At 58.8% G+C, this 12090-nt stretch overlaps 1 protein-coding gene across 2 annotated transcripts in view; it reads left to right on the top strand.

Annotated features, from left to right (window-relative positions):
* The window catches only part of SRRM3 (serine/arginine repetitive matrix 3), a 53109-nt gene extending 41046 nt beyond the window's left edge, over positions 1 to 12063 (top strand). Inside the window, exons 11-15 of one of the 2 annotated variants that reach the window (XM_024249723.3) lie at positions 5725 to 6089; positions 6951 to 7175; positions 7267 to 7404; positions 7820 to 7898; positions 9895 to 12063. In XM_024249723.3, the coding sequence (XP_024105491.2) occupies positions 5725 to 6089; positions 6951 to 7175; positions 7267 to 7404; positions 7820 to 7898; positions 9895 to 10107 (1020 nt within the window). In that variant the 3' untranslated portion in view covers positions 10108 to 12063. The remainder of the gene's footprint in view (positions 1 to 5724; positions 6090 to 6950; positions 7176 to 7266; positions 7405 to 7819; positions 7899 to 9894) is intronic. The other variant, XM_024249724.3, reaches the window with a different exon arrangement.
* The last annotated feature ends 27 nt before the right edge of the window (positions 12064 to 12090 follow it).

Genomic DNA, 12090 nt, shown 5'->3' with positions numbered 1-12090 from the left:
ACACTGCCCCTTGCTACTCCCTTCCACCATCTTTTCCACTTGACCCTCAGAAATTTCTTACCCAAATGTGGGGTGCAGTGGCTCATGCCTGTAATCCCAATGCTTTAGGAGGCTGAGGCAGGAGGATCACTTGAGGCCAGGAGTTTGAGACCAGCCTGAGCAACATAGCAAGACCCCATCTCTACTAAAAATACAATAAAATAAATAGCCAGGCATGGTGATGTGTACCTGTAGACCCAGCTACTGAGGAGGCTGAGGTGGGGGAATCACTTGAGCTCAGGAGTTGGAGGCTGCAGTGAGCTATGATTGCACCATTGCACTCCAGTCTGGGCAGCAGAGCCAGACCCCATCTCAAAAGAATATATGTATATTACACAAGCAAAAGAAAACATGTCAGGTAGCAAGTGGTAAAAAGGAGAGGAGGGGCTTCTGGGAACAGGGCTCAGAAGCAGGCGAGGTCCCTCATTCACTCACTCACTCATTCATTCGTTCCCACACACACTAAGCAGACATGTGCCCAGCACCTCCTCTGTGCCAGGCCCCATCTGGATGTCCATGCCAGGAGAGAGGCAGGCAGACCTGGGCCTCCCAGGATGGAGGATGGACGAAGACCACTGAGCATGATGAGAGGGGAAAAGCTGAAATGTGAGTGGGAAACTCCTGCTCACCACGGCAGCCCCCTGGCTAGCACAACCTGGCAGAGTCCATACGGAAGGAAGGACCCAGGTTCTATGGGATCATAGAGGAGCGGACATGATAAAGCGGGGAAAAGGCGCCCTGGAGCTGAGGGTAGGGATGCCAATAGGCATTAGCCAGGCTATGTGTGTGGGAGGTGGGGAGAGGAGATCCCTGCAAGAGGCACCAAGGCACAAAAAGCAGCTTCCTGGAGGAGAGGTTCGGAGGTCTCTGAGCATCCTATGAAATCCCATAGTGCTTGGCCTTGGATCTTCCCAGGAAGCATGAGACCCAGCCAAGCTGAGGACGAGGCTCAGACTCTGGCAAGCGCATGGTGACCCCTTCCTGAGGACTTCCGGAGGGATGGGTGGAGAAGGACATGAGAGGTGCCTTCCTCCCATCCTCTGCCATCTTGGTACTTGGTGGACACCCCATAGGGTCCCCCAGTCCTTCCTGCACTGCTCTGACCCTGTGAAGGGACCATGAGTTGGTTGTACTCTGAAAAGTCTCCCAACCCCAATATAGGCTGACCCAGCAAAGACTCCACTTATCCCCATTTTACCAATGGGGAAACTGAGGCTCCCCACCGTCAAGTGACTGCCTTAAGGTCTCACAACAAACTCACACCAGGGCCGATTCCAGGGTGTTCCACTTTTCTAGTGACTATCATCTTGGGCCATGGCAGGCTCGTGACTTGGAGGAGATGAGAAGGAAGTAGGGAAGAACTTGGTCTTCAAAAATAGCAGGCAGGAAGGATCTGGATCAGCACAGGGGATTGGACCTGGGGGCTTGGACCTTGATGGTAGGGGACAGGACCATGATGGGGGTGAACAGCCATGCAACCTAGACCCTTTTTGCTCCTAACACTCCCATCCCACTCTCAGCATAATGTAGCGGGAAGTCAGGAGGGCTCTGCAGTATCTGTGGGAAGGACACATCATGGCCCGTGGTCTTCCTCGCCTACTGTTGGCTCCTTTCTTTAAGTCAGAAGCAGCTGGCTCAGGCCAGGCGTGGTGGCTCATGCCTGTAATTCCAGCACTTTAGGAGGCCAAGGCAGGTGGATCGCTTGAGGCCAGGAATTCGAGACCAGCCTGGCCAACCTGGTGAAACCCCATCTCCACTAAAAATACAAAAAAAATTAGCCTGACATGGTGGCGCATGCCTGTAATCCCAGCTACTCAGGAGGCTGAGGCAGGAGAATCACTTGAACCTGGGATGTGGAGGTTACAGTGAGCCAAGATCACGCCATTGCACTCCAGCCTGGGCAATAGAGTGAGACTCTGTCTCAAAACAAATAAACAACAACCAAAAAAAAAAAGAAAGAAAAGAAAAAGAAGAAGTAGCTGGCTCAGGTCCAAACTCAAGAGTCGGAGCCAGGGTTCACAGCCGGGCTGATTCCTAAGTTCCGTTCTCTGCCCTGCTGCGCTGCCTGCCCTAACCAAAGTAGCAAGCAAAGGTTTCTTAAAGAAGGAGACCAGCGTCAGCTTGAGTTATGCACTACTGTGAATTGGCTCCCAAGCTTCCCCCACCTCATATGTGTTCACTTTGCACTCTTTGACGACCCAGGGTATAGGACAGAAACTGCAAATATGAAAATCCCAGAGACGTTCTCATTTGCCTCCTGTTGAGGGAAAAGAATGGTGGGCTGGGGGCGCTTGAAAGTGCTGGGGCACTTGCTGCCTGGGTGCCTCCTGGTGTGGGGGGAGTATGTGTTAGGGGAGCTGATGGTCTCCTGTTGAGAATACAACTGCCATCTCAGAGGGGCCAACCCAAGGCCGGGCGCGATGGCTCACACCTGTAATCCCGGCACTTTGGGAGGCCGAGGCAGGTGGATCACCTGAGGTCAGGGGCTCAAGACCAGCCTGGCCAACATGGTGAAACCCTGTCTCTACTAAAAATATAAAAATTAGCCAGGCATGGTGGCGGGCACCTGTAATCCCACCTACTTGGGAGGCTGAAGCAGGAGAATCGCTTGAACCTGGGAAGCAGAGGTTGCAGTGAGCTGAGATCGTGCCACTGCACTCCAGCCTGGGCAGCAGAGCGAGACTCTGTCTCAAAAATAATAAAAAAATAAAAATGAAAGAGGGGCCAATCCAGCCTCCAACTCTCCTAGCCTAGGGTGAGGGGTGAGTTTGTGATCAGGAGAGTCAGGGGTGCTCAGAGGGGCACCCCAATACCAGGAAATATCCATCGTGCCCACTTACGCCTGTCTGTGCCCCAAATGGAGACATTAAGCTCTCCCAGGAGAGGTCTTCATGGCCTGATTGGCTTTGGGCAGCCATGGCTCGTGTTCACTGGCTGCTTCCGGCACCAATCAGGAGCCGTCTGTGCCTTTCCACCAGTGAGGTTGACCCCCTGGGTCTACCTCCATGTTCAGCTCAGCTCCAGCCCTGCAGGGAAAGGCGTGGACACCACCTTGCCCTCTGCAGGAAACACCCAGGGCCATGCCAAGGAAACTGTGCTCCTTCCAGTCCCTAGCAGCAAGGTGCCCTGAGAGGTGGCAGCATCTTTTGTCTTCTCATCCAAACAGTCTGCCAGTGGCCGAGCTCGGTGGCTCACGCCTGTAATCCCAGCACTTTGGGAGGCTGAGGCCAGAGGATCACTTGAGGTCAGGAGTTCGAGACCAGCACCAGCCTGGCCAACACGGTGAAACCCCATCTCTCCTAAAAATACAAAAATTAGCCAGATGTGGTGACAGACGCCTGTAGTTCCAGCTATTCGGGAGGCTGAGGAAGGAGAATTGCTTGAACTCGGGAGGCAGAGGTTGCAGTGAGCCCAGATCACGCCAGTGCACTCCAGCCGGAGAGACAGAGTGAGACGCCTTCTCAAAAAGAAAGAAAAAAGAAACAGCCTGCCAAAAGAGCTTGGTCCAGGAACCACCTGGCTTCTAGGACTCTCTTCCTTCCTTAGCAAACAGAATCAAAGTTTTACTAGGCGCCAAGTTCGGTGATAAAAAGTGAGGTTACAGAGGTGAATCAGATACCACATCTGCCCTGGAGGTGCTAAAAGTCAAGTTGGTAATGGCGATCGGAGGATTTTCGGGGAGGAACAGACCTATAAACAGACAAGGACAGTCAACTGCTACTAGATGGAGGGCCAAGGACAGGAGGAGGGATCAGCTCTGTGTAGGGAGGGAGACAGGGAGGGCGGGCAGGGGGCATGCAGAGAACCCTGGAATCTTTGCCCCAGAAGGGACATCAGGAAGCAAAAGCCAGCCCTCTCATTTTGTGGATGGGGAAACTGAGGCCCAGACTGGGGAAGTGACGTGGCCAGGGTCGCTCGGTGAGATAGAGGCAGGCTCTCAGACTCCTGAATCCCAGCCAGGGCCCTTTTGATGGTGCCAGATGCCCTTCCTGGTTTTCTGTGTCCCAATCCTTGTGTCCTAACTCCACTTTTGGAAAAACATTTGCCATCTCTATCCAGCGGTCACCTAAGAGTTGCCCACTCAGGAGCCGGGCGCTGCCAGCCCTTCCTCCAGAGGCGGCGTGGCCTCTTCTCAGGCCTAGAATGGGGTGGTTGCGTTTCTCTCTCTCTCTCTATCTCTCTCTTGCATTTTTGTGAATCTAATGATGAACTTATACTACCACACTTTTCCCTTCTCTTACACACCTTACCTACTAAAGGAGGAAGTGCCACTTTATTGGTAAGTGGACGTTAACCAAGAGGGACTTAAAAATCAGAACTTAAAAAAAAAAAAAAAAAGAAAAAGAAAAAGAAAAGAGAGAAACAGAAAGACAGTCGGGTGCTACTGACAGCTCCAAAGCTCTCTGCAGGGCCGGAAAACAAAGAAAAATATTAACAGAAAAATGTCAGGTTCCCCAGGATCAGATATTGTTTTTGATTTTTGGTATCTAATGACATTTGTGGATTTTGTTTTTTTATTTCTGTTTTTCCTCCCTTTCTTCGGTTCAGTTTTGAGTTCAGTTGTCCCCCTCGCCCCCTCCCCCATCTGTGTGCTGTGTGACGCCCCCACCCCCTCCATCCCCTCGCCCACCCCCAGGCGCTGGGGGTCCGGCCTGGTGGGCTGGCCCTGGCCCCGCTCCCGGTGCCGCTCTCTCTTCTCTCTGCCGGGAATCGTCCGTCCCATCGGGGGGCAATGCCAGCCCCGATGCCTGTCCTGGAGCCCCTCCCCCTTTGGCCCCCGCCCCCCACCGCTCCGTCCCTCTTGTGTTTTGCATGCCAAGAACCCTGCATGAGCTGCACTGTTGAGGCCAGAAGGTGGACACCCAGGAGAGGCAGAGGCAGGGCAGGCGCGGGGAACCGTGTGTGCGATGCTCCGGGACTGGCAGCCCCCGGCTCGGGCCCGGTGAAAGCCCTCTCTCCTTCTCTCCCCCCACCCCACCCGCCCGCTCTCTCACCCCAACTTCTCGCTCCTCTTGCTCTGTCCTCTCTCTGTCCCCACTCTTGTCCCCTGCCTGTCTGGATTTTTTCTGTTTCTCGAACTTCTCCCTGGCTTCCATCCTTCTCTCTCTTCGCTGTCTTTCTCTCTCCCTCTCTCTCTCTTCTCTCCCCCCCCGTCTCTCCTCTGTCTCTTCTCACTGTCTCTGTCCCCTTCTCTCTTCCCCCCTTTTTTCCTCCTCCTCTCTCCTCTCTTGCTCTCTCCTCTCTCTCCCTCGCTCTTTCGCCCTCTCTTTCTCATCTCTCTCCCTCTCACTCTGTCTCTCTCCTGCTTTTTCTCTCTTCCTCTTTCTCTTCTCTGCCTCCTCCCTCTCTCCCTCTTTCTTTCTTCTCTCTCTCTCCTCTCCCTCTCCCTCTGTCCTGTCTCTCTTCATTCTCTCTCTCCGTCTCTTTCTCTCTTTCTCTGTCTCTCGCTCTTTCTGTCTCTCTGTCTCTCTCTCTCTCCTTCTCTGTCTCTCGCTCTCTTTCTGTCTCTGTCTCTCCCTCTTTCCTCTTTCTCTCTGTCTCTGTCTCTCTCTTTCTTTCTCTCTGTCTCTCTCTGTCTCCCTCTCTCTCCCGTCTCTCTGTCTGTCTCCTCTCTCCTCTCTCTGTCTCTGTCTCTCTCGTCTCCCTCTCCCCCCTCCGTGCCCTGTCTGCCTCTCTCCCCGTCAGAAGCCCAGCTCGCCCTCGCCCAGGGCCCGTGACAAGGCGGCGGCCGCCGCACCCACGCCGCCCGCGCGGGGGAAGGAGAGCCCGAGCCCGCGCTCTGCGCCGTCGTCCCAAGGTCGCGGAGGCCGCGCGGCGGGCGGGGCGGGCAGGCGGCGGCGGCGGCGGCGTAGGCGTCGGCGCTCGCGGTCCTCGGCGTCCGCGCCCCGCCGCAGGGGTCGCCGGCGCCCCCGGCCCGCGCCCCCCCGGGGCTCGTCGCGCTCGCTCAGCAGGGCCCGCTCCAGCAGCGACTCCGGCAGCGGCGGCGGCGGCGCCCCAGGCCCCGGGCCCGAGCCCGGCTCTGAGCGAGGCCACGGCGGACACGGGAAACGGTGAGCGTGCTGGACCCGGAGCTGGACTCCCACCCCGACCCCGCACAGGGCTCCCCTCCACTGGCGGATCCCCGCCCACGGGATCCCTCCCCGCGCTGAGCTATTCCCCAGGGATCCCAACCCCCCCCCCCCACGGAGCTACCCCCACGGATTCCACCCCCCCATGAGCTACCCTCCACGGATCCCACCCTCCCCACTGATCTACGCCCCACGGATCCCAACCCTCCCCACTGAACTACCCCCCAACGGATCTCAACCCCCCACGGAGCTCTCCTCCCTCTCCACGGACCCCAAACCCCCATGGACCCCATGGATCCTCCCATGGATTTCCCCCGCACACTGATCTCAAGTCCCCTCTCACAGGGCTCCCTCCCTCGAGGACCCCAACTCTCCCTCGGGAGTTACCCTCCCTCCACTGACCTCCAAACTCCAAGGAGTTTCCCTCCCCACACTGATCCCAGCTCCCCGACGGCGTTCTCCCGCCACTGATGCCAACACCCCAGGGAGCTCCCTCCCCACCCTGAGCTACCCCCGGTTATCCTGACCCCTCCCCACAACTGATCCGTCTCCCCTTACTGATCACTGCCCCCAGGGAACCCCTCTCCTCCCATGAGGCTCCCCGAGTACTGATCAGTCTCCCCCCATCCTGCAGAACGATCTCCTCCACTGATCTCCCCCAACACGCCCCCTCACGGGGCTCCCCTTGAACTGACCCTTGCCCGTCACTAGGCTCCGCGTTCGCTGCGCACTCCGCACAAACTGACCACAAATTACACGGACCCCGCCCCTCCGCCCTAAGCCCCGCCCCCAGCCCCCTTCCCGGGTCGCTGAGCCCCATCCCGCGCCGTCTCCCTCCTCCAGGGCCAAGGAGCGGCCCCCGCGCGCGCGGCCCGCCAGCACCTCTCCGTCCCCGGGCGCGCACGGCCGGCGCGGCGGCCCGGAAGGGAAGAGCTCGTCGCGCAGCCCCGGCCCGCACCCCCGCTCCTGGAGCTCCAGCCGCTCGCCCTCCAAATCGCGCTCGCGCTCTGCGGAGAAGCGGCCCCGCAGCCCCAGCCGCTCGCCGTCCCCCAAGAAGCCCCTCAGCCGGTGAGTGCTCGCCCGCACCGGGCCGACGGGGCGGGCGGCGGGGTGGAGCGGCCGGGCCGCGTCGCTCACTTACCTCGGGCCGGCCTCGCAGGGACAAGGACGGCGAGGGCCGCGCAAGGCACTCTGAGGCCGAGGCCGCCCGCGCCCGGCGCCGCTCCCGCAGCTACTCGCCCATCCGCAAGCGGCGCCGGGACTCGCCAAGCTTCATGGAGCCGCGGCGCATCACCAGGTATGGAGAGTCTTGGGGGGGCCGGTGGCGCAGGGCTGGGGCCGCTGACCCGGATCAGGGACAGAGACCTCGGCCCGGGGACCTTCTCTGAGGATCCACTGAACCTGGCACGGGGATGGGGGTGGGGGGGCTAAAGGACAATGAGTGGGTTCTGCCAGGGTAGGGGGCCAGGGGAGGAGGGGGCTAGAACTGGAGGTGCTGGGGGTTATCAGAGAGACAGGTGCAGGAGGCCTTGCAGAAGGAAGGGTCCCGGTGGGGGCCTGAGGGCCCATGAAGGGGAGGGGGCTCTGTACTTGGGTCTGGGTGGGCCGCAGCCGGCATGGAATTCAGCTCTACAAGAGTCCCGCCATCCCTCCGGATCCCCTCCTGCATCCGTCTCCGGACAATGATGTCTCCTTTTCTCCTTCATCTCAAGGTCCAGCCTGCTGAGTGGCCTGTGGTCAGCCTGGGGGCCAGGCGGACCCCTCTGCACAGGCTGCCTGGGAGATGCCCAAGTGAGCTGGTCTGGCCCTGGTCAGCTGTCCGTCTGTCTGCCTCTCTCTTTCTCACTAACCTGGGGAATTTGGAGGAGGGGGCACAGCAGTCTGGTCTCTGGGGCAGCTGTCAGAGGAGCCAGCCACACCCCCTTGCCCTACACAGCTGTGGCGCTGTGCCCAGGGCGTAGCTGGTGAAGCCATGATCAGTTTCTCTGCTAGCACTGGAAGTGTCTGGGCCTGGGTCTCCGGGTGACATTATGGTCTGCCTTTGTGGAAATCACCCTGAAGCCCTAGATTACCCTGGCAGGGGGTTGGGGGGAACACAGGCAAAAAGTTCTGAGCCCAACTCTGCCACTGCCTTGCTGGGCAGCCTTGGGAGATCGGTGTGCCTCTCTGGGCCTCGGTTGCCACATCTGTACAATAACCAGGGTTTCATGAGCATCTTTTCAGTTCTAACATGGTATGATTCTCAAACTAGTCCCTCCTAGTCCTTGGTGATCCAGGTAACCAAGAAGCACGGGGTGGGCATTGCCCCAGAGCTCAAAGCCAGACTGCCTTGAAGGAGAAGCCAGATTGTGCTACTTCTTTTTTTTTTTTTAAGACTGAGCTTCGCTCTTGTCATCCAGGCTGGAGTGCAATGGTGCGATCTCGGCTCACCACAACCTCCACCTCCCAGGTTTAAGCGATTCTCCTGCCTCAGCCTCCCAAGTAGCTGGGATTACAGGCACCCGCCACCACGCCCAGCTAATTTTTTTTGTATGTTTAGTAGAGACGGGGTTTCACCATGTTAGTCAGGCTGGTCTCAAACTCCTGACCTCAGGTGATCCACCTGCCTTGGCCTCCCAAAGTGCTAGGATTATAGGCGTGAGCCCCCGCGCCCGACCAGATTGTCCTACTTCTAACGGATGTCCTCTCCCACCTCCTGTCCAGCCACCGTGCCCAAGGAACAAAGAGCCATTTCGAACCCAGGGATCTTCCTGCGTCCCCCCTTCCTTCTGATGCCAACTCACCAGGCTGGGGACGCCCCTAGACAGGTCACACACCCTGCCTGTAGACCAGGCTCTCACACCTTCCACCTGGCACCCACTCAGCCCCTCTCCCAGGCTGCCTCCTCCTCCACTAACGTACACCTGTTTTCTTCCTCAGAATTAACCCTGCGACGGGGCAGTGTTGCCCCTTAACCTCTCTTTTCTCTTCTCTGGGTCATAGCCTCCTGGCTTCCAACTAACTCTGGGCCAGCGGGAGGTAGCTGAGTGAGGAGTGGGGCCGGCGGGACTGGACCGGACCGTGGGCATGGGGAGCAGCGGCCAGGACTCCCCTCCTTGTTCCTTTCGAGTGACCTGAAAACAACAAACTCCTTGACTGCAGAGGGGACAGGCAAACAGAGAGGCAGGGCTGGGACGTAGTCACAGACACGCCAGCTTGGGTGATGGGAGCTGTCCACATTTGCAAGTTTCATTCATTCAACAAGTTTTTTTTTTGAGATGGAGTCTGGCTCTGTCACCCAGGCTGGAGTGCAGTGGTGCAATCTCCACTCACTGCAGTCTCTGCCTCTGGGGTTCAAGTGATCCTCCCACCTCAGCCTCCCAAGTAGCTGGGATTACAGGTGCACACCACCATGCCCGGCAAATGTTTGTATTTTTAGTAGAGACAGGGTTTTATTATGTTGGCCAGGCTGGTCTCAAACTTCTGACCTCAAGTGATCCGCCCGCCTCAGCCTCCCAAAGCGCTGGGATTACAGGTGTGAGCCACCGCGCCCAGCCTCAACAAGTATTTATTAGCAGGTGTTCGGATCAGCCAGAGACATGGTCTCCTTTCCCTGCAGATAGGTGAAGAAAAGCAAAACGATCAACATGGAATTTACAAGTAACCAATGACCGTCAGATTCCATTTGGAGAAGGCAGGTGTCTTTAAGGCCAGGGCTCAGGGGAAACTGAGGCAGGAAGCCCTGGCCGCTGCCGGGATGGGGCTCGGGGCCTGGGATGGCCTGTAATCAGCTTTTCCTTCCCGGCAGCGCACGCAAGCGTCCTATTCCATACTACCGGCCCAGCCCCTCTTCCTCCTCCAGCTGCTTGAGCAGCGACTACTCCACCCGGAGCCACAGCCGCAGCCCCAGCCCCGGCCACAGCCACGGGAGCTACAGCAGTCGCAGTCATGGGACCCGCAGCCGGACACGCAGCCCCTCGAGGACCCCCAGTCCCAGCTACCACAGCCGGAGCAGCTCTGAGAGCGGGGGCTTCTGAGCCCAGACAGACTCAGCTTGGTGCCCCCCTGGCACTGGGAGAGGCGAGGGGCAGGCCCCAGGACCCCGGCGGGGAGGGGGGCTGTACCTCCTTGCCCCCAAGGCTACAAAGAGGTCTCAGGGCCAGTGCACGGGCAGGTGGGACCGGGGAAGACTTTGAGGGTGGGCACCCGGTGGACAAGGAGAAGCCAGATGTGCTGCTTCTAAGGGTGTCCTCTCCCACCTCCTGTCCATCCACTGTGCCCGGGGAACAAAGAGCTGTTATGAACACAGGGATCTCCCCACCCACCTTCCTGCTAATGCCAACTCACCAGGCTTGGGACTGCTGCCGGTGGATGGTACCAGAGTCCACGATCTTCTCTGTCACTTCACCTTAGCTCAGTGCAGCCAGGGACACCTTGCAAGGTGCCAGCCCTGGGAGCCCCTCTTCCCCACTGCACAGCTCCCTCCACTCCTCTCTTATCACTGGGCAGACGAGAAGGTGGTACAGCACGCGGGATCGGAGCTAGACAGAAAGAACAGCCTAACCCTTGGTGCACTCCCATCCAAGCTGGGGAGCTGCGTCCTTTTGAGCTGGCTGCAGGAGGACCCTGGCTGAGGGCTGGTGGCTGGCCCCACAGCCTCCCCCAAGCTCCTCCACTGACCCAGGAGTGCCTAGACGGGTGGCCTCCAAAATCCCAGCTGGGGAGCTAGGCACTTCACTCTTGGTCTGACCTCTCCAGGCCAGGCTCTCCTCACCCCATGCCCTGGGCCAGGTCCTACCAGCCATGACTTCTGCATGACAAGAGGTGGGGGGTACAGACCTCAGGTACATTTGACCCTGAGGTCAAAAGGGGTTCAGGTCAAGAGGTGGGAGAGGAAAGGGGTAGACGGGAGGTGGAATCTGTAGGAAAGAGAAAAAGCAAAGTCATTCACTGACTGAGCAGCCCCCGGGGAGTGGAGACGGGTCCCCGGGGAGGGAGCAGGTGACAGGTCAGCAGTGCCCCCAGCCCCACCCAAGAGGAGGGCAGCGTGTGCCTGTGGTCTGGGACGTGGGCTGGATGGCAGTCACAGGCATAGGATAACATGTGCTTTGGACCTGCCAAGGGAGTCTTGGGGTCTGATGGGGTCATGGCCAGCCGAGCCTCTGCAGAGACGGAGGCTACAGCTCTCAGAAGGGAGGGGAGGAAAGAGACTGAGGGCCCTGGCCTGGGGCGTCGATGGAGGAAGCGGTGGCCCCCAGTCCTCTTCTGCTGCTCCCAGCCCCCTCCTCCTGGGGCCCTCAGGGATCTCACAAAGTCTTCCTTGGCCCAACCAGGCAGATGCCCCGGGCTCCAGTGGGGGGAGGGGTCTGGGGTCTGGTCCGGGTTCCCCACTTTCTCTATGTCCCCCCTCCCTCTTTCTCCGTGGGTGCGGATAAAAATTGGACTCGAATAAAACCCTTGGTGCCCGGATGGCAGGTGGTGAGACCAGGCCTCTGTGTATGTGGGCACCCCGGGAGATTCAGGAGGGCAGCGGGGCTGGGGTCTTCCTTCGAGGAAGGCAAAAGGCTCAGACTGTTCCTTGGGACCCCAGAGAGAAGAGCTGGCATCCAGGAGCCAGTGTGTCTATCCCCCTGCCTCTGAGCTTGAGGCTAAAACAGGGACCCAAAGAGACCTTCCTTCCAGCCTGGAGGCACGGGGTGGGCTGCCTGAGCCCACACACCCAGGCTACCTTCAGCAGTGGGTGGGGACGGGGTAGAGGGAGGAGACACAGGGTGGACATAGGCACAGGGGACCCTCACAACATGGTGGGGTGTCGCAGAGTGGTTGGGACACAGCCTGAGGCAGCAGGCAGGCATGCATCCTGGCTCTTGTGCCTCCCAGCCATGTGACACAGAGCTGAGATGAGTTAGGCATGAAATATTCTGACAGTCCTCAGCTCGGTGACTGTGACTGCCATAGAGCGAGCGTTTAAAAGGTGGCCACAGCCGGGCACGGTGGCTCACGC

Source organism: Pongo abelii, chromosome 6, assembly GCF_028885655.2.
Source record: "Pongo abelii isolate AG06213 chromosome 6, NHGRI_mPonAbe1-v2.0_pri, whole genome shotgun sequence".
Taxonomy (NCBI): Eukaryota; Metazoa; Chordata; class Mammalia; order Primates; family Hominidae; genus Pongo; species Pongo abelii.
Note: the sequence above shows the minus strand (reverse complement) of the source record. Positions and strands in the feature narration are given on the sequence as shown.